We start from the raw sequence: 22,717 nt of genomic DNA, 5'->3' as shown, positions 1-22,717 counted from the left end.
TCTCTAATTAAAATAGAACATGAATAAGAAATATAGGGCAGAAATATAATTTCACACAACCAAATTTTGCTTTTTTTTTTTCAAAGCCTCACCTACATGTAATCTTAACATATCTCTAATTTAAAAAAAAAAAATAATAATAAAAAAATAAAAACTTCTCACTCTCATATTCTATCACTTTTTCCTTTCTCCTTCTATTTCAAAAATAAATTAAAAATAAAATAAAAAATAAAATAAAAATAAAATAAAAAATAAAATAAAATTTCTCACACACTTTGTGTGTGGGCTAAGTTGTTTATAAAAATAACAAATATTGCCATTCATGTTTGACTTACATAGATGGGGATAACGTATTGTATTTGGGTTGAGTTTAATACCTAATTAGTGATTGATGGATTGTGTAATCTAGGGGTGGGCACAGGTTGGGCTGGGTATTGCAAATTTGATCATTGGAACCGGACCTAAGCTGACCCATTTCAAACGGACAAGTTCGGGACGAATCCATTGATCCTCTTACTTTTTTTTTGTGTTTTTTTTTTTTTTTTAATTCCGATTTTGATCTCCTCTCGGACTCGCTCATCCTCCAAATCTTCGACTCGATCTCCGACATCAAGACCTTCATTTGCTGCCACGTCGTTTCCAAGCGATTCAACTCGCTCATCCCCCACACAAACTCGCTCATCCTAATCGTCGACCGCGTCATTTCCTCCGATTCAAACTCCAACTCGAAAAGCGACGACGTTTTGCACCTCTTCGTTGCCTTCCTTAACGGTGTCCCGAAACTGGAGCTAAATAAGACGACCACCGATGGTGACCATTCGAGCTTTGAACTTGACACCGATGGTAAGATCATGCACAGGTTAGAACCTCTTATCTGTGAATTGCAATAGCAAGCAAGATTTTTCGACACCTACAAATCTAAACCAAAAACCCAAAAGTTTTAAAACCTCAATTCTCAAACCAAACAAACAAACAAAAAATAAAAATAAAAATCAGAAAGCTATGGATTGGAGGAATTGAGACCTATGTCGTCGATGATGATGTACTTGAAGAGGTAGTCGTAAGACTCCATCCTTAAATCACTCAAGGACCTCGTCTCGGCCAAGCCCGACCCGCTCTCATAATTTGCCCACCCAGATCCTCAGCTCGTTCCACCGCGTTCGAAACCTTTCGATAGAGCTCCCTTCGGGCAATCTCCGGTTCGGGAGGGAGCAAAAATCGGCGAAGCTGCGTAGATCAGAGATAAAGGCGTCCGGAGAGAGAGAGAGAGACTGGGGGAGAGAGAGATTGAGAGGGAGGAGATTAAGAATCGACATATCCGAAAAGGAGGATTGAGGAAAGGAGAGTCTTCGAGAATGTGTGAGAAAATAGGAGAGGAATGGGAAAATGTTACAAACGAGCCTGTCTGGTTACTTGTTTTTCTATACTTCTAGAATCGGTCAGCCCCGCCTCGTCCCGCCCTGTTTCTCTTATTAAAAATTTGGAACCGGCCCGTACCCTTCCCGAACCTTAATTACCCGCCCCAACCCACGATTTCTATACCCGTTTGTCGTAATCCACCCGATTGTGTACATTTGAGAAGAAAGATTTGTTTCCCAATAATTTACTACTTCAACTTGACATGTTAATGTACGGCCTCTATCCAATTTCGTGAACTAAAGCCCTAACTATTATTTTGATGGTTCTCAATCATAGTCCCATAAAAAATTTATGGGACTATGATTAAAACCCGTAAATTTTTTTTTTTTTTTTTTTTTTTAAGAATTTGCTTTCTTCTAACGGCTACGAATGCGGAGAAAAGTAGACTGCAACAGTAGTAGGATTAAGAGTCGCCCAAAAAATAAATGTTGCAAGTGTAAAGCAAATAAGAAACATGCATCAAGGCAAATATAGGAATTGCACGAAGAATCTATGTTTCCTCATTCTGAGTGCACGAAATGCTTAATTTACATCTAATAAAAAAATTCGTATGTACTTGTTGTATTATTCTATCACAAGTATTATTATCAAATCAACCCACAAAATATATCGCATAACTTAATTTGGCATCTACACCAAATATATCAGGTAATTTATTCGTACTTCTTAATTTTGATTGGTATAAATATACCTTCTTTTTTTTTTTAATAATACATCTAAACTTTCTTTAAGTTTTTTTAATATGAATGCATAGAATGTCAGCTGCAACATCTCATCATATCTAGTATATTAGTTTAGGCATTTAGAAGATGTAAAGATCAACATTCAGATTGGATCTTGTAATCAAAGGGAAATTATATGTATTTATGTGTTTAAATCACATAATATTAGAATACACTAAAAAGAATTTTCTTTTTACAAAACTAAGTTTAAAAGGTATTTATAAATTTTTCTTTACTATGACAATATATTTACAGTAAAGGGTGAGAGATTTGAATTTAATGATTTTTATTCGTCGCAAAGAGTTCACATATGTACAAGACTTAATTAGAGTACAAGTTAAGATACCTCAGCTTACGAGTCGACTCTTGAGTAGCGGAGTGAGATCTGGCAAGCAGTTGCATGATGACCAGGATTGTTGCACACAATACTGAAAGTAGGAAAGGAGATCGGAGGTGGACTCGGGGAGACGAGGAAGACCAGTAGGTGGTTTGTTACCGATTACAACGGCTTTCTCCTCGACTAAAACCCCCATGACAACCATTTCCACCACGACCTGAGAAGAATTGGTGTTGCAGCCTATTTTACTCAAGGGTGCGGTGCGGCAAAAAGAGAGAGAGAGTTGAAGAATATCTGTCATGTGTATTTTCTATCACCTGTGCCTCAAGGATTTATTGCTTACAAGTAATACAATCCTAAATTAATAAGATCTACCAGTATTCTAATTACAGTTGTCACTTGTAAGTGAAAGGTATTTACTTAATCAAACACCCTAAAAGTTATGAGAATATTTCATTTTGGGTTTTTTATTAGCTCCCCACAAAATGTTGAATGCACCCCACATTAAAATTTAATATTAAAGGACTTATTTACCCTACTATGCAATGACAATTTTGACCTTATTAGATTAAAAAAAAAATCTATATACACTCCAAATCACTTTTAACGTATTATTTATCTTCTTCAACTATCAAAACCCCTCCGACCCTCTACTGTTAAACAAAACCCTAACTAATGAAACTACAAACATGTTGATTGAGAAAAATTATTTTTGATGACTGAAACACGAAATCGATGTTTGTAGTATCCCACATCGCCCGTGAGGGCGTGGTCTTTGGGCCTTATATATCCATGCCCAGAGCTTTAACTTCAGAGAGGCCTTTTGTGGACTACGGTCCACAAGAACAAAACCGTGCGGTAGCTGGGTGGCTGCGACATAGTCCAGGCCCAGAATGCCAAAGCGGGCAATATCCGAGAGGTTGGAGTCTGGGATGTGACAATTTGGTATCAGAGCCAGACTCACGGTCGTGGTGTGCCGACGAGGACGTCGGACTCCCTAAGGGGGGTGGATTGTAGTATCCCACATCGCCCGTGAGGGCGTGGTCTTTGGGCCTTATATATCCATACCCAGAGCTTTAACTTCAGAGAGGCCTTTTGTGGACTACGGTCCACAAGAACAAAACCGTGCGATAGCTGGGTGGCTGCGACATAGTCCAGGCCCAGAATGCCAAAGCGGACAATATCCGAGAGGTTGGAGTCTGGGATGTGACAATGTTTCAGGAGCTTCACATGAGGTAAAACTTCATTTTTTTTTTATTGTTTTAGTGATTTTGATGACATCGATAATTATTTAATCTTGCTTTTGATGAGTTATTCAAGTTTCTATGTTCGTATTCATTTTTTAGAGATCATAGAGATTACATGAAGAATTAAACACCTAAAATTACCACCAAATATTAAAAACAGACGACATGGGTTTTAATGATGGAATTAAAAACAATCCACATATGCTTTAAATCTCAGGCGGCATCTTTTGTCAAAATTCTAGTCGGCATTTTTTGTCCAAATTAAAAGCTTGATAAGATTTGAGAAATATGGGGTGTATAGAAAATATGGGGTGCATGTAGAAAATATAAGGTGTATATTAAGAATGTGGAGTGTGGGGGTATTATGAGGAAGATGTGGGGTGTATTAAGATAATTTTTAATTGAAAATCAAATATGTGATGTATTAAGTATGTGAGGTTTATTCAACAATTTGTACGGTGTTAATGTAATAAGCCTTTCATTTTTGTTTTCTTTGGTTATCACAAAGATAATTAAGAGGTATTTACTTAAATCAAACACCCTAATTTGAGTAGGCGTAAATGGGAGTTATGATTTATTTAATTGAATAAACAAATTCTACAATCACAAAAATATTAAACGACGGTCATTGTACTTAGTATGTCAAAATTAACTTAAATTGCAACAATGAAAACTACATCTAGACTGAGACTTCGTCCAAACTACAAGGACTAAAGTCATACTTTTACCAAAACCCCATACTAAACTTAAGTTAATTAGACCATTAACACGAAGCCCACAAGTTCAAAGTAAATGAACAGAAAAGAACTGGTTTGGATTAGAGCAAAACTAAAAGTACAAAACAAATTAAACAAAATAAAAATATTAAAAAACAAACGTGGTGCCCTTATATCCCACATTGTTCCATCTGTATAGCTCACAAGCATACTGTCATAGCCCATTTAACATCATCAATTAACAGACCCTCTTCACTAAGCTTTGAACCTCTCAAGCCCGACCTTATACCCAACACTCTTTATATCTTGCTGCACTTCGTTCTGAAAATCCCTATATGTAAAGGGCTTATAGTTTGAGCTCCGAATCACACTGCCTTCTCCCGGAAACACAAAATGGCAGATTGAAATTCTCTCTTTGCTTCTGTTCACCTTCACTCTGTGCTTCACACTCTTGTACTTGTCATTGCTTATCGCCTAAAACCAAAGCACAAATTCCGTCAACAAAAACATCAATCAAACAAGAGTTGGGCTACAGTTAGTCGACTACACGTCCGCGTGATTTTTAACCAAAAGTGAAGCTTACGTCTCATTTATGGTCAGAAATCTCTCACACGTGCATAACCAACCGAACTCACCAAAAACCTAGGGAGTCAATCATGTTTAATCGTATATATGACCTGCATCATGTCTCCGAGGTTGACAATCAGTGTGTTGGGAATTGGGTTAACACTGAACCACTCATTGTCTTTGAGAACTTCGAGTCCACCGACTTCATCTTGATTTAGTATCGAGAGCACAGAGCTGTCAGTGTGCACGTCCATGCCCCTTGCAGATGCAGAGCTGGAGTTGGAGCAATGTGGTGGGTAGCGATAGACACGTACAATGCCAGTAGAATTTGATAAATGGGATTTGGATTCTATTGGATCCAATCCAAGGTTTATTACCATAGCGTCAAATATAGTTGTCGCTAGCCTAGCTAGGTGCTTCCCATATTCTTCTAGCACAAGGCTTTTGAGGCACAAAGAAATTATACCCTTTGTTTAACAAGTTTATGTATAAACAATAGAAAAATATTTGGCTCTTTACATGTAAAAAATTATTTATCGTTTCAAACTAACAATTATATACGACTATTTATTTTCATATGTCAAACTGTAATTTACTGTTAAAAACAAATTTCTTAGATGATTTCTATAGTCTTCTAGCACAAGACTTATGAGATGAAAAAAATATATATATATATATATTTATATATATATTGTATTTGTTACAAAAATTAAACTAGCTAGCTCTTTACATATAATTATTAATTTTTCCTTCTGCATGAAGCACATTTACTTTTGTGTATGTGTGACATTACAATCTATGGTTACGGAGGAATGATAGATTCTGGAGAAATGACTCCTCAATCGTAACAGCAACACAATGTTCTAATGAAAATAAGAGCAATCAACCAAAAGAAAAAAATACAAAACCTTTTTTTAAGGGTAAAACCATGCTTCTCATCTTTTCTTATTCTAGGCAGTTTTCTTGTCTTTCTTCAAAACGTTATAATATTCTTATATGTAAGAAGTCATTCGTATGTACATACACCTTTCAATGCGAATACAATAAAAACAAAATTGAATTGAGTCAAAATTTCCAAACCATACTTTACAACCAATGAAAAGAAAGATACCTGAAAGAAGCAATTATGCGATTGTCAATTTGAAATTGACTGAGTTGAGCTAGAGGGACGTTGAGTCCTTCAACCCAGTTGATATTCTGGAGGGTACTACTACCCTTTGTTGATAAGGCCGCCCCAGATGGAGTAAGGGCAGGGGTACCCCAGAAGTAGGACAGAGGGCTGGTGATAAGGCTCTGTTTGGACTCAAACGGCAGGGAAAAAACCATTTTGGCATGCTCCCGAAGTTGGATCAAAAGGGTTGGAGGAACTCCATGATTGACCAAACGAAAAATTCCCCAAAACTCGCATGCCTCCCCAAGTTTCAGGCTCTGGAGATCCACCAAAGGAATCGGATCCTCCGAATCATGAACCGGGTTGACTTGGTCATCCAAATCAACGGCCTGGGTTGAATCTGGAAGTGAACGAAACGGTGGAGGGTAGGATTCAGAAGCCATTTTTTTCTCAGAACAATGGAGGTCATCGTCTTCTTGTTGGGCAGGACGCTGCTTACTAATTATCATAGCAAACTGGTACACTGAAAAATCTTCCAGCCAAAGAATGAATGGGACGGCGACCTTTTTTTAGCGAGACAAAGGTCCATTTGTTTATTCTACAAGTGGGACCAGGACGTTGTTTCTTTCAAAGATTTTTCAGTGTTCCGAATCACAACTTATTAGTGTATTATGACACTTGTAGTATTAGATCTTGTCCCTGCATGCTAGGCAATTTCTCCTTTTTAAAGAGATTTTTTAGTCTGTTGGGATTATAACTTATCGTACTAAATGTATTATGACACTTAATGTATCGTATTGTGTCTCGGTATACTAATTATTTATTTATTTTTTTAATATTATGGTGCCGACACGGCACCTGTGGTCCATTCTCCAACCCTAGGCAAAATCTATGAAAAAAGAGGGAATGATGGATTGGAAAGGTGGCTCTTAAATCGGTCATACGTCTGTTAGTGCACATGTGTTATTTTTGGACTAGGATTCCTTCTTTTTCTATCCTCTTCCATCCTCTTCTTTCATATTTTTATTTTGTTTTTCTTTTTTTTATAAAAATAAAATACAATAAAATATTGACATAACTTAACCGTGACCGTTTAAATAGAAAGGGAGAGAAGAAGAGAATCCTTCTCCTCTACTTTTACCACTCAATGTTTACCAAGATGTTGATCGGATGCAGGAAGGTTTGAATAGTTAGATTGCGATTGTCAATTTAGTCATACAAATCAAGCCATTAATTAAACTGGTGCATGGAAGCATGTTACAAAACTTAATGCTTATGTTGTTTGAAATTTACTGTTGATCAAGATGATTTTTAGCATTATATATTTAATTTGACAACGTAAGTTCGTTAAAAAAAATCATAAATGGTCAAATATATTACACATAATTAATGAAATTACACTTAACACTAATGTACTTATACAACTAATACAACTCATGTACCAAAAACTAATGTATGACAACACTAATGTGACAACACTTAACACTAATGTACTTATACAACTAATACAACTCATGTACCAAAAACTAATGAAATTACACATAATTTGCATATCTACAAACCAATGAGTGCCTATAATACGATATTGTATTGAATTTTAAAATCCAGACTTGTAACTACCAAACTACTTGTTGCATAACCAAGGGTTAGGCCAGGTCTCATTAACAAATCAAAATGGGTAGTGGTGGTAGTGGTTAGATCAAGTTCATCCGTTTTAGGAGGGCAAGAACAAGGTAACGATAAAGGCATTGAAATTGTCATTACTCCTCATTCTAAACAATAATTGCCTTTGTAAACTGATGGATCTATGAAAATTTAAAATAAACTATGCTTCGCTAGCTACTGAAAGAGGAACAACATGTGCTGCTAAAAAATCAATTACAAATTGACACGTGTCTGAATAATTGACGTTAAAAATTATAATTGGACACTTGCCCATTTGTGATTAGGCATGATTCATTTAAAATTAGATGCTTGAAAGGTTTAAGTTTTTTAAAGTAATCATTCAAACAGTAGTTCAAATCGAATAGTACTCCATATGGACTGTTTTACTTAAAACTATATTTATACGTCCTTCTCAAATCTTTGCTATGTTTTATCGGACCCACGACCGATCGTTAAAAGTATTGAAAGTTGCCCTTAAGACATTATCACATGCTTTTATTTTTACACATAATTTTTCTTTAAAAAAAAAAAAAAGAAGAAAACTCTTATTAATGTGGCTTTCGCATTCTTTATACCCCTTAATAATAGTAAAAGAAAAACTTACAACTCATTATTTGCACTGACGGAGGCACATGAGGATTAGAGTAGTCTTAGGCTTACCCTAATTTAAAAAAACAAGATTAGTATTATACTTATTTATTGCTTTGCAACCCTTCTCAACACTTAACACAAAAATCCAATCATTTATCTATCTTTTCATCCAAATCTCATCCCAAAATTAAGTATAATATATCAAATGGTCATTATCACGAACCAATGACATTAAATTAAAACCCATTATTCACCTTCAATTAAAAAAAATCATCTTTCACTCATGCATTGGCAAAGCTATTCCCCCTATTCTTCTTGAATTTCATATAGGTAGCCATTCCAAATCCCAAATTTATTGAATAAAGAACAATAAGGTTTGTGAAACTTCATTATTCTCTATAAAATATTTGTTTCTATTCTATCCTACCTCTTCCTTGAGTTTTAGGGTTTGCAAAATTTTTAGTAATGTTCTCTATTGAGTTTAATAATACTTCAAGTAGTATAGATGACATCATGCAATGGTTTCAAAATATGAAACTCGTCAAGAATACTTATAATTACTATAAATAGATAAAATTATCTACGCATATATTAATTTTGACTACTTAATTATTTGGATATATGTTATGATGTTTTGCATTAGTAAGTTTATAATCACTATTGGTTTAGTTTTCTTCTATACTTGTGTGAGGCCCCTCCTCACAAGAAATCCTGGCTCTGCACTGATTATTTGCCAAAGAAAAACGAGAGATTTTTTAGCGTGCTAGATGTTAGACTTTATATATTTTATAAATAACTAAAAACACTAACCTGAGAATCCATAAATTATGCTCAATTGATAAAGTACTCGAAGTCAACATGACATGTAGGAAAGATGAACCATCTTTGACAGAACCATGCGGAATAAGATCAACCATGGACTTCTCCTTCTGCGGAAATCGTATTGGAATCCTGTGGAATAAAATGTTAATTGACCAAAGACTTATGCACACTCAACATTCCTTTATACTTGAACTAATGAGGCGTTCATATGAGTTTTTGTATGTTGTGAGCATGGACCTTAGCCTTGTATTTATATGGACTTAACCCTAATGAATCTTCCCATAATAATGTCATTAGGATTCCTTACGGTCCAAGGATAATTGACACACCAAATCTCATTCCAAATATGATAGAATTAGGAGCCTTTATTCCCCCAAGGAAATCTGGAATATATTAACGTTCCTTAGGATACAAGCTATAGCTATTAACTAAATCCTAGACTTATTTATATTCGAAGTAATCCTTGAATTAACTGTGTAGACCTATTAGTCATTGGATTATGATCCAATGTCCAACATTCTCCCGCAAAGTCAAACAGTTAATTCAGAAAAGATATTTAATGGATTTATAAGCAAGATTACTTTATTGGCCAATGAATTTAGTCAATTAATAAGCTTCCTACATGTTCTGTCAGATGGAGTTTACTTATCTAGAACTATCGGAGACTATGAACTTGGTAGCATCCATGAGCTCTTATAATCACTGAAATAAGCTCTTCATTCACATGAAACATACGTCACAGATTTGGTAGTTACATGAATCAAAACCTGAATTGAAAGCATCAATTCATTCACTTATTGGTCCTCCTTATCAATCTTTATAAGATTGCCTTATGATTCCTATGAAACTCATAAACTACAGAACCAACTTACTTTCGTGTCTAAGAAAAATAGATGACACAACTCTTTTTGCAGTTTAAGACGTTCACTGCTACTTTGTGTGTTTTGAACTACAAAACCTAAGTACAAAACTCAATCCTCCTAGTACTTAGAACACCACTAAAAACACACCTTTGCTACTTTATAGAATTCACAACATAAACTAAAGATTAAATCCATACCTTAATGCAGTTGTTAATCATGTATGGCATGAGTGTTATAACATGAGAATATTGTCATACATGCATACAAATTCGAAAATAAATAGTGGGACAATCATAGGATTGAAAACTGGACAATCCTAATAAAATCTAGAAAATTTCAATTATAGAATGCATTTTTTTTCCCACAAACTTGACTTTAAAATTCTAGGGAGAAACATGCAAATATAAAACTAAGTTTCATACTCAAATCTTTACAAACGTATATTAGCGTAAGAACAACTCCCACGGATCTTTAGAACTTAGCATGTGTGACTTAGATTCAATGAGTGTGAAGCTCAATTATTTATTTATCAATTCTCCCACTTGGGCAAACACTTATTGCATTTGTTACTCTAAAAAGCATATAGGTAAATATATATATATATATATATATATATATATATATATATTTATTTATTTGTACTAGTATAGAATTTCTCAAAATATATTAGTAAAGTAGTATACTATACCAAAAACCAAGATTCCAGCTTGAGGAACTACATAATTAATGTATAATTGATTTGTCCCAAAATCACATAGACGATACGAAAGAAATTAAACTTTATAAAATAGAATATGAAATTATTCTAGAGCTAAAAGATAGCTCAAATTTTTCGACATATAAGAAAACAATGAAAACTCCAATCTCGACTTTCAACTGAGTACATGTTACTAATAAAATCACCATAAATAGAGTACACCACCAATGAGCACGAAATTTTCCAGTCTATAAGTAGACATATATATGAATAACATATCCAAATTTCAAGTCATTCTAAAGTCATTCAATCATTCGTTTGTTAAACTTAATTGAAACGATGAAAACTGCCAGACTAGACTTTCAACTGAACATGGGTCAGTAATAAAATCCCTATAAATAAATTACACAACCCAAAATCACGAAATTTTGCAGTCTAAAAATTGAAATACATGTGAAGAACTTATTCAAATTTCAGGTCATTTGGTGGTCAATAACTCAGTCGTTTGTTAATTTTCAAATACGTATTCCAGCAGAAAAAGTTTTGTGCATTTATGTCAACTTGATAAAACCACCAAAAATTCAATTCTTCATGTATTTTCGTAATTTTGGTGTCCAAAGAAGCTTTAAGAAGTCTACTTCAACATATAGCTTTGTCATGAATAAATCTTGAACCATAAAGATGTGCAAATAAATAACATAACAGCAGATTTCAATGTGTACCTTAGGCAATTGTGATTATCCTTCATGTGTTCAACAACATATGCACCATTTAATTTTGAGAAGAGAAGACAACACATAACAAACATTAAGTCACATAGCCAATCTTGAAGAAATCCAAAACTTTTAACAAGATAAACATACAACCATCTTTGAATACATTGTAACATGCCACTTTTGAACTGAATTAAGGCAAATTTAAAAAAACGTGTATCTCAATCAAAATTAATTTAAACCAATGAAGATTACATTTGGTCGAGAAGCCTTAAGACCAAAACAAATTCTATGTCATGCTTTATTGATCCCAATATGGGATGTAAGGGGGCTCATATGAAAAGCATTCAAAACTTTAAACATAGAACTATCCTGACTTTAAATTCACAAATGAACAAATACCCCATAGACTTTACAATTGAAACAACTTGCACCTTTGTTTGGTTGAAGCTTAATCAGTTTTTAGTGTTAAAATATAAATCATGTGAGCAAAATATAGACATGAAAACTATCCACCTTTGTTTGACAATCAGTTATCACAAGCTTCACATAATCTATACTTTACACTAAGCCACTAGTAATCGAACCAATAAGACTAGTCACACCTTTGTTTGGGGATATAATCATATTGTTATGACTACTAATGCAATTTGATCAACTAAACTTTGAATTTTTAGCAGCCTTTGAATCAATGGAACAGATTTGTTGTTTCCCATTCACCCAAGAACATCTCAAAAATATTGATCTTATGATAACTTTTAGCATATCTTAATAATAAAAATTTCAATCGAAGAGCATTCTTATTTAGCAAAGTTAGAGAAAACATACAATTTTTCGATATTAATTAGACCTAATATTTTAAAACATGTGAAACTAATTTCATCTTGGATCTTAACCATGCATTAGTTTCATATATGCATGATAAGAAAAATAGCATGCTATAGAATTGAAAAACTTGAAAGCAATTCTAGCATGACTTTTGCAAAATATTAGGCAACCAAATATTGATATATATGAATGATTTTTCCAGTTTTAGTTATTTATATCAATTATTCGGTTTGATCATATATATTAAATTGGAAACATTAACTAGTCCAATTAGAGATTGAGCATGCAATAGCATATCAACATATTGTGAGAAGATACTAGTTTTATAAAACAAATCGCAAACAAAATCTGGGTAGCAATGAGCTTAAAGACCAATTTAAACCTTGATATATGTCTTATTTAAGATATATTCCTTGATTTTGTAAGGTACTTTTTTAACATGCATTTAGTCATATATTTCAACTAGCATGCTAATACAACAATAATAGATATTCATGAAACAAATGTGATTTAGACACATTGCAAGGATACACTTACATTTAAACTTATGAATTCACATAGTTTGCGACAATAGTTGTCTCATACACTGTTTCAAGACCATCACATATGTGATGTACACAATCCTGTAGGCTTCATGATCAGAGGTGTCCTCTAATGTTCTTAACTAGGGGGTTCCGTCTTTTAGCCAATTTCAGCAACAACATATACCTATGGTATTTAATCAATAATATAGTCTGCATACTATTGTCTCAATAGTTAATTGATATCATAATACCAAAATGGGCTATAACATAAACAATATACATATTCAAGGTCATATTATCATTAGTTAAAGCTGAAAACTCAGCCATACATGGCTATGACTTTTAAATTAAAATCCATTGAAATATACATGTATTAAACATATGCATACCTCACCGAATGCATTCCGGACTTATCATTCCTGAAAAATAATGTATATCACTGAAGACAAACATGAGATTTACATATGTGCATATGAATTGGAAGGCTGCAAGTACCACTGATAGCATATAACATAAACTTAATGAATTAAAGGTAATCAAAATCACTTTAAATTACCACTTTCATGCTATCAGATTTTTCGTATATTTATACACATATCAAGACTTACCATGTATGTGAACTAACCAAGAACCTGCAGCACAATTTACATTAGTAGTACTGAGAATCTCCATAAGTAATTTATCAAAAACTTAAACAAGGAAACTAAGTCAAAACCATATGTTTAAGCAAATTGTGGGTTGCCACATATTCTTAATGATTATTAACATCCTTAAATTCTCCATGTTGCCAAAAATTATGCAATAACCTTGAATAATGATAAAACTAATAGGCTGTGTACTTTTCCTTTTTCTGGGAATACAAGCATGATAAAATAAATGTTAGTCCATCATATTATGTAGTATATATGAGACTATGCCATATGTCATTCCCAAGAATTTTATCAACATTCAAACTAAGAACTGAAAGTCAAAACCGAAACTTACATATATATATATATATATATATGCCTATTTACATTCTTGAAGTTCTCTATGTCAACAAAAATTAAAAAAAGGAAAATTAATAGGTTAAGAACCATGTTTACCCCTTTTGCCGAAATATGTATGTGGCAAAAAAGGGTTTGTCATCCTGCTATATATATACATATGCCAACCTCAAGAAGTTCTAGTTCATGACAATTATATATACTTAATGCCTTTTTTGGAAATATTTAATTTTAACATCCCAAATTATATATGCACAACCACATAGGAGACTTGATTAAGGCAGTTCTGATAAAGCTAATAAACATGTATAAACCTAATAGGACAATGAAATCGAAATAGGATGCAACATCAATTAATAGGTTGTAATATTCCTTCAAGTCAAAGGACAAATTTTAATATATGGCTATCTCAAATTTCAATATGAAAAACACAATTCACATAGAAAACCAAATTCTCTTTGCCGTGAAACATGAGTATGGAAATTGAGCAAAACTTAAAACATGTCATCAATTCAAGACATCAATTTTTAGGGTTTACCAAGTAGGTCCTTTGTTATATTATGATCTGCTTTGATACCAACTGTTAGACTTTATATATTTCATAAACAACTAAAAACACTAACCAACTGTTAGACTTTATATATTTCATAAACAACTAAAAACACTAACCTGAAATAATCCATAAATTATGCTCAATTGATAAAGTAATTGAAGTCAACATGGTATGTAGGAAAGATGAACCATCTTTGACAAAACCGTACGGAATAAGGTCAACCATGGACTTTTCCTTCGGTGAAAATGGTATTGGAATCATGCGGAATAATATGTTAGTTGACTAAAGTCTTCTACACACTCAACACTCTTTTATACATGAACTAATGAGGCGTTAATATGAGTTTTTGTGCGTTGTGAGCAAGGACTTAGCCTTATATTTATATGGACTTCACCCTAATGAATCTTTCCATAATAATGTCTTTAGGATTCATTTTTTTTTTAAGGGTAAAACCATGCTTCTCATCTATTCTTATTCTAGGCAGTTTTCTTATCTTTCTTTAAAACGTTATAATATCATGTAAGAAGTCATTCGTAAGTACATGCACCTTTCAATACAAATACAATAAAAACAATTTGAATTGGGTCAAAATTTCCAAACCATACTTTACAACCATACCTGAAAGAAGCAATTATGGGATTGTCAGTTTGAAATTAACTGAGTTGAGATAGAGGGACGTTGAGTCCTTCAACCCAGTTGATATTCTGGAGGGTACTACTACCCTTTGTTGATAAGGCCGCCCCAGATGGAGTAAGGGCAGGGGTACCCCAGAAGTAGGACAGAGGGCTGGTGATTAGGCTCTGTTTGGACTCAAAGGGCAGGGAAAAAACCATTTTGGCATGCTCCCGAAGTTGGGTCAAAAGGGTTGGAGGAACTCCATGATTGACCAAACGAAAAATTCCCCAAAACTCGCATGCCTCCCCAAATTTCAGGCTCTGGAGATCCACCACAGGAATCGGATCCTCCGAACCATGAACCGGGTTGACTTGGTCATCCAAATCAACGGCCTGGGTTGATTCTGGAAGTGAACGAAACGGTGGAGGGTAGGATTCAGAAGCCATTTTTTTCTCAGAACAATGGAGGTCATCGTCTTCATGTTGGGCAGTAGGCTGCTTAATAATTATTATAGCAAACTGGCACACTGAAAAATCTTCCAGCCAAGAGAATGAATGGAACGGCAACCTTTTTTAGCGAGACAAAGGTCCATTTGTTTTTTCTACAAGTGGGACCAGGATGTTGTTTATTTCAAATATTTTTCAATGTGTCGGGATCACAACTCGATATATTTAATGTATTATGACATTTGTATATAATCGTGTCCCTACATGCTAAACAAGAGATTTTTCAATCTGTCATGATAATAACTCATTAACACACTTATTGTAGGGTGTTGTGTCTCGGCATGCTAATTTTTTTTTTTTTTTTTTCTGAATATTATGGTGCCGACACGGGACCTGTGGTCTATTCTTCAACCCTAGGCAAAATCTACGGAAAAAAAAAGGGAATGATGGATTGGAAAGGTGGCTCCTAAATCAGTCATAGGTATGTCTATGCACATGTGATTTTTTTTGAACTAAAATTCTCTTCCATCTTCTTTCATGCTCATCTCTCACATTCTCTATTTTATCTCTCTTTTTATTAAAAATAAATATAAAATGTTGACGTTAATTAACCATGACCATTCAAATAAGAAGGAATGGAAGAAATAAGAGAAAGAATCCTTCTCCGATATTTTTACCACTCAATGTTTAACAAGATGTTGATCGGATGCATGAAGGTTTGAATACTTAGATTATGATTGTCAAAATTTAGTGATACAAATCAAGCCATTAATTAAACTGGTGCATGGAAGAATGTTACAAAACTTAATGCTTACGTTGTTTGAAATTTATTGTTGATCAAGATGATTTTTAGCATTATATATTTAATTTGACAACGTAAGTTCGTTAAAAAATAAAATCACAAATGGTCAAATGTATTATTTCGTTTATATTCAATTCTAAGATCAACTTTAACCTAATACATTTTTTAAGACTAACCTAAATGCACATGCACGTATTCTTTTTTTATCATTTTGTCCTCACTTTTTTTTTTTTTTTTTTTGATAGCCTATTAACACAACAATTATATCATTATTTGAATGTTTAACCCTAAGGCCCTATTTGTAACTGATGAGTTGGCTATTTAAAACATCATTTTATTTATTCATTTTAGGATAATATTCGCATCTCTTAGGAATTTCTCCCACGTATTTTCTCCGTATAAATTTTTATAATTAAAACGGTTCAATTTCTTAATCTTTATCTGAATATTATCCTAGTAAAAATTATTTGAATCCAAAATTATTTATGCATCCAAACGTAGAACAAGTTATTTGCAAAATCATTCTTAATATTTCATTTACCTATTTCTTTTCTCTTATATGTAAAACTAATGACAACACTTAACATTAATGTATTTATACAACTAATACAACTCATGTACCAAAAACTAATGAAATTACACATAATTTGCATATCTATAAACCAATGAGAGTGCCTATAATACGATATTGTATTGAATTTTAAAATCCAGACTTATAACTGTCAAACTACTTGTAGCATAACCTAGGGTTAGGCTTGGTCTCGTTAACAAATCGAAATGGGTAGTGGTGGTAGCCCTTAGATCAAGTTCATCCGTTTTAGGAGGGCAAGAACAAGGTAACAGTAAGGGCAACGAAATTGACATTACTCTTCACTCTAAATAGTAATTTCACTTGTAAACTGATGGATCTTCGAGAATTTAAAATGAACTATGTTTCGCTAGCTACTAAAAGAGGAGTAACATGTGCTGCTAAAAAATCAATTACAAATTGACACGTGTCTGAATAATTGAAGATAAAAACTATAATTGAACACTTGTCTATTTATGATTAGGCATGATTCATTTAAAATTGGATGCTTGAAAGGGTTAAGTTTTTGAAAGTAATCATTCAAATAGTAGGTCAAATCGAATAGTACTCCGTTTGGACTGTTTTACTGAAAACTATATTTATACGTTCTTCTCAAATCTTTGCCACGTTTTATCGGACCAACGACTGATCGTTAAAGGTATTGAAAGTTGCCCTAAGACAATATCACGTGCTTTTATTTTGGTGTCTAAAGAAGCTTTAAGAAGTCTACTTCAACATATAGCTTTATCATGAATAAATCTTGAACCATAAAGATATGCAAATAAATAACATAGCAGCAGATTTCAATGTGTACCTTATGCAATTGTGATTATCCTTCATGTGTTCAACAACATATGCTCCATTTAATTTTGAGAAGAGAAGACAACACATAACAAACATTAAATCATATAGCCAATCTTGAAGAAATCCAAAACTTTTTGATGAAATTGAGGTTCCACCATAAAACCAATTGGCTATATGAGGAGTAGCCCAAGATCATATAAGCACATAGCAAACCTTGTCCCTCACCGATGTGGGACAACTCTCAACACGCCCCCGCACGTGTGGCGGATTTTCAAGCCTACACGTGGACAACAACTGGGTGACGTGAAGCGCGTGTGGCCGTTTGGCTTCACACGAGGACAACCCGCTCTGATACCATGATGAAATTGAGGTTCCACCATAAAACCAATTGGCTATATGAGGAGTAGCCCAAGATCATATAAGCACATAGCAAACCTTGTCCCTCACCGATGTGGGACAACTCTCAACACTTTTAACAAGATAAACATATCATCATCTCTGAATACACTGCAATATGCCACTTTTGAAAGGAAAATTTAATCAAACGTGTATCTCGATCCAAAAATTAATTTAAACCAATGAAGATTACATTTGGTCGAGAAGCCTTAAGACCAAAACAAATTCTATGTCATGCTTTATCGATCCCAATATGGGATTTACGGGGGCTCACATGAAAAGCATTCAAAACTTTAAACATAGAACTATCATGATTTTAAATTAACAAATAAACAAATACCCCATAGACTTTATCACTGAAACAACTCGCACCTTTATTTGGTTGAAGCTTAATCAGTTTTTAGTGTTAAAATATAAATCATGTGAGCAAAATATAGACATGAAAACCATCCACCTTTGTTTGGCAATCAGTTATCACAGGCTTCACATAATCTATACTTTACACTAAGCCACTACTAATCGAACCAATAAGACTAGTCACACCTTTGTTTGGAGATATAGTCATATTGTTTTGACTACTAATGCAATTTGATCAACTAAACTTTGAATTTTTAATGCCCTTGAATCAATGGAACATATTTGTTGCGTTCCATTCACCCAAGAACGTCTCAAAAACATTGATCTTATGATAACTTTTAGCATGTCTTAATAGTAAAAATTTCAATCGAAGAGCATGCTTATTTAGCAAAGTTGGAGAAACATACAATTTTCCGGTTTTAATTAGACCTAATATTTTAAAACATGTGAAGCTAATTTCATCCAGGATCTTAACCATGCATTAGTTCCATATCGCATGATAAGAAAAATAGCTTGCTATAGAATTGAAAAACCAGAAAGCAATTCTAGCATGACTTTTGCAAAATATTAGGCAACCAAATATTGATATATACGAATGATTTTTCCAGTTTTAGTTATTTATATCAATTATTCGGTTTGATCATATATATTAAATTGAAAACATTAACTAGTCCAAATAGAGATTGAGCATGTAGTAGCATATCAACATATTGTGAGAAGATACTAGTTTTATAAAACAAATTGCAAACAAAACCTAGGTAGCAGTGAGCTTGAAGACCAAATTAAATCCTGATATATGTCTTATTTAAGATATAACTCATGAGTTGAATACGATATATTCCTTGATTTTGTACGGTACTTTTTTAACATGCATTTAGTCATATGTTTCAACTAGCATGCTAATACAACAATAATAGATATTCATGAAACAAATGTGATTTAGACACATTGTAAGGATACACTTACACTTAAATTTATGAATTCACATACTTTGCTACAATAGTTGTCTCATACACTGCTTCAAGACCATCACATATGTGATATACACAATCCTGTAGGCTTCATGATCAGAGGTGTCCTCTAATGTTCTTAACGAGGTTGTTCCCTCTTTTAGCCAATTTTAGCAGCAAAACATATCTATGGTATACAATCAATAATATAGTCTGCATACTATTGTCTTAATAGTTAATAGATCTCATAATACCAAAACATGGGCTATAAAATAAGCAATATACATATTCAAGGTCATGAAGTATCATTAGTTAAAGCTAAAAACTAAACCATACATGGCTATTACCTTGAAATTAAAATCCATTGAAATAGACATGGATTAAACATATGCATACCTCACTAAATGCATTCCGGAATTATCATGCCTGAAAAGTAATGTATATCACTGAAGACAAACATGAGATTTACATATGTGCATATGAATTGCAAGGTTGCAAGTACTACTGATAGCATATACCATAAACTTAATGAATAAAAGGTAATCAAAATCACTTCAAATTACCACTTTCATGCTATCAAATTTTTCGTATATTTGTACACATCAAAACTTACCATATATGTGAACTAACCAAGAACCTGCAACACAATTTACATTAGTAGCACCGAGAATCTCTGGAAAGTAATTTATCAAAAACTTGAACAAGGAATCCAAGTCAAAACCATATGTTAAAGCAAATTGTGGGTTGCCACATTCTTAATGCTTATTAACATCCTTAAATTCTCCATGTTGCCAAAAATTATGCAATAACGTTGAATAATGATAAAACTAATAATAAGGATGTGCACTTTTCTTTTTTCTGGGAATACAAGCATGATAAAATAAATGTTAGTCCATCATATTATGTAGTATATATGCGACTATGCCATATGCCATTCCCAAGAATTTTATCAACATTCAAACTAAGAACTAAAAGTCAAAACCGAAACTTATATATATATATATATGCCTATTTACATTCCCGAAGTTCTCTATGTCAACAAAAATTAAAAAAACGAAAATTAATAGGTTAATAACCATGTTTACCACTTTTGCCGAAATATGTATGTGACAAAAAAGGGTTTGCCATCATGTTATATGCATTCATATACCAGCCTCAAGAAGTTCTAGTTCATGACAAATATATATATATATACTTAATGCCTTTTTCAGAAATTCTTAATTTTAACATCCCAAATTATATATGTAGAACCACATAGGAGACTTGATTAAGATAGTTCTGATAAAGCTAATAAACATGTATAAACCCAATGAGACAATTAAATCGAAATAGGATGCAATATCAATTATAGGTTGTAATATTCCTTCAAGTCAAAAGGCAAGTTTTAATATATAGCTATCTCAAATTTCAATATGAAATTTAGGTTAAAACACAATTCACATAGAAAACCAATTTCTTTTTGCCGAGAAACATGAGTATGGAAATTGAGCAAAACTTAAAACATGTCATCGATTCAAGACATCAATTTTTAGGGTTTACTGAGTAGGCCCTTAGTTGTATTATGACCTACTTTGATACCAACTGTTAGACTTTATATATTTCATAAACAACTAAAAACACTAACCTAAAAGAATCCATAAATTATGCTCAATTGATAATGTACTAGAAATCAACATGACATGTAGGAAAGATGAACTATCTTTGATAGAACCGTACGGAATAGGGTCAACCATGGACTTCTCCTTCGGTGAAAATCGTATTGGAATCCATAATATGTTAGTTGATCAAAGTCTTCTGCACACTCAACACTTATTTATACCCGAACTAATGGGACGTTCATATGAGTTTCTGTGTGTTGTAAGCAGGGGCCTTAGCTTTGTATGTATATGGACTTAATCCTAATGAATCTTCCCATAAGAATGTCATTAGGATTCCTTTTTTTTAAGGGTTAAACCATGCTTCTCATCTTTTCTTATCCTAGACAGTTTTCTTATCTTTCTTCAAAATGTTATAATATTCTTACATGGAAGAAGTCATTCGTAAGTACATACACCTTTCAATGCAAATACAATATAAACAACATTGAATTGGGTCAAAATTTCCAAACCATACTTTACAACCAATGAAAAGAAAGATACCTGAAAGAAGCAATTATGGGATTGTCAGTTTGAAATTGACTAAGTTGAACTAGAGGGACGTTGAGTCCTTCAACCCAGTTGATATTCTGGAGGGTACTACTACCCTTTGTTGATAAGGCCGCCCCAGATGGAGTAAGGGCAGGGGTACCCCAGAAGTAGGACAGAGGGCTGGTGGTAAGGCTCTGTTTGGACTCAAACGGCAGGGAAGAAACCATTTTGGCATGCTCCCGAAGTTGGGTCAAAGGGGTTGGAGGAACTCCATGATTGACCAAAAGAAAAATTCCCCAAAACTCCCATGCCTCCCCAAGTTTCAGGCTCTGGAGATCCACCACAGGAATCGGATACTCCGAATCATGAACCGGGTTGACTTGGTCATCCAAATCAACGGCCTGGGTTGAATCTGGAAGTGAACGAAACGGTGGAGGGCAGGATTCAGAAGCCATTTTTTTCTCAGAACAATGGAGGTCATCGTCTTGTTGTTGGGCACGAGGCTGCTTATTAATTATTATATCAAACTGGTACAAGGAATGGGACAACAACCTTTTTTAGCGAGACAAAGGTCCATTTGTTTATTCTACAAGTGGGACCAGGATGTTGTTTGTTTCAAAAATTTTGTTTTGTGTTGGGATTATATATTTAATGTATTATAATATTTGTCGTATTAGATCGTATCCTTGCATGCTAGGCAAATTTTCTTTTCTAAAGAGATTTTTTAATCTAACGGGGTTATAACTCATTATACTAAATGTATTATAACATTTAATGTATCTGATTGTGTCTCGGTCTGGTAAATTTTTTTTTTTTGTTTCTGAATATTATGGTGCCGACACGGAACACGTGGTCCATTCTCCAACCCTAGGCAAAATCTATGAAAAAAAAGAGAGAATGATGGATTGGAAAGGTAGCTCCTAAATCAGTCATAGGTCTGTCAGTGTACATGTGATATTTTTGAATTAGGATTCTCTCTCTTTATTTTTTTATTCTATTTCAACCTCGTCTCTCATACTCTTTATATTTTTTTTTTAATAAAATATTAATATAAAAATATTAACTTAATTTAATTGTAACTTCGTAACCGTTCAAATAAAAAAAAATAATAGAGGAAAGAATCTTTCTCGGCTATTTTTACCCCTCAATGTTTAACAAGATGTTGATCGGATGCATGATGGTTTGAATAGTTAGATTATGATTGTCAAAATTTAGTGATATAAATCAAGCCATTAATTAAACTGGTGCATGGAAGAATGTTACAAAACTTAATGCTTATGTTGTTTGAAATT

General features: G+C 33.4%; 3 protein-coding genes and 1 long non-coding RNA gene across 6 annotated transcripts; all 4 read right to left on the bottom strand.

Moving 5' to 3' along the window:
- Positions 1–252: 252 nt before the first annotated feature.
- Positions 253–1,544, bottom strand: LOC148698231 (uncharacterized). The gene is made up of 2 exons (XR_015961006.1): positions 1,024–1,544; positions 253–918 (listed from the first exon to the last, which is right to left on the bottom strand). It is a non-coding gene; the product is annotated as an uncharacterized LOC148698231 (long non-coding RNA).
- A 2,974-nt stretch (positions 1,545–4,518) lies between these two features.
- On the bottom strand, positions 4,519–12,675 carry LOC137715922 (gibberellin 2-beta-dioxygenase 8). 3 transcript variants are annotated; one of them, XM_088691510.1, is made up of 4 exons: positions 11,480–12,675; positions 6,120–9,326; positions 5,119–5,449; positions 4,519–4,915 (listed from the first exon to the last, which is right to left on the bottom strand). In XM_088691510.1, the coding sequence occupies exons 2-4, from the start codon at positions 6,626–6,628 to the stop codon at positions 4,697–4,699; spliced, it is 1,059 nt and encodes a 352-aa protein (XP_088547636.1). In that variant the 5' UTR covers positions 6,629–9,326; positions 11,480–12,675; the 3' UTR covers positions 4,519–4,696. The 3 variants fall into 3 exon arrangements, with proteins under 3 accessions (XP_088547636.1, XP_088547635.1, XP_088547637.1); XM_088691509.1 differs by lacking the exon at positions 11,480–12,675 and having other exon boundaries at positions 6,120–9,097; positions 9,186–9,492; XM_088691511.1 differs by lacking the exon at positions 11,480–12,675 and having other exon boundaries at positions 5,119–5,281; positions 6,120–7,146.
- LOC148698230 (gibberellin 2-beta-dioxygenase 6-like) lies at positions 8,315–21,923 on the bottom strand. Its single transcript, XM_088691512.1, has 2 exons — positions 21,438–21,923; positions 8,315–19,936 (listed from the first exon to the last, which is right to left on the bottom strand). Exons 1-2 carry the CDS (start codon positions 21,878–21,880, stop codon positions 19,909–19,911), a joined length of 471 nt encoding a protein of 156 aa, XP_088547638.1. The 5' UTR covers positions 21,881–21,923; the 3' UTR covers positions 8,315–19,908.
- LOC137715703 (gibberellin 2-beta-dioxygenase 5) lies at positions 15,015–15,422 on the bottom strand. Its single transcript, XM_068455044.2, has one exon. The coding sequence runs from the start codon at positions 15,420–15,422 to the stop codon at positions 15,015–15,017; it is 408 nt and encodes a 135-aa protein (XP_068311145.2).
- Positions 21,924–22,717: the final 794 nt, after the last annotated feature.

Source organism: Pyrus communis, chromosome 3 (assembly GCF_041283825.1).
Source record: "Pyrus communis isolate YQ-2024b chromosome 3, ASM4128382v1, whole genome shotgun sequence".
Classification (NCBI taxonomy): domain Eukaryota; kingdom Viridiplantae; phylum Streptophyta; class Magnoliopsida; order Rosales; family Rosaceae; genus Pyrus; species Pyrus communis.
This window is presented reverse-complemented; position numbering and strand designations above follow the sequence as displayed.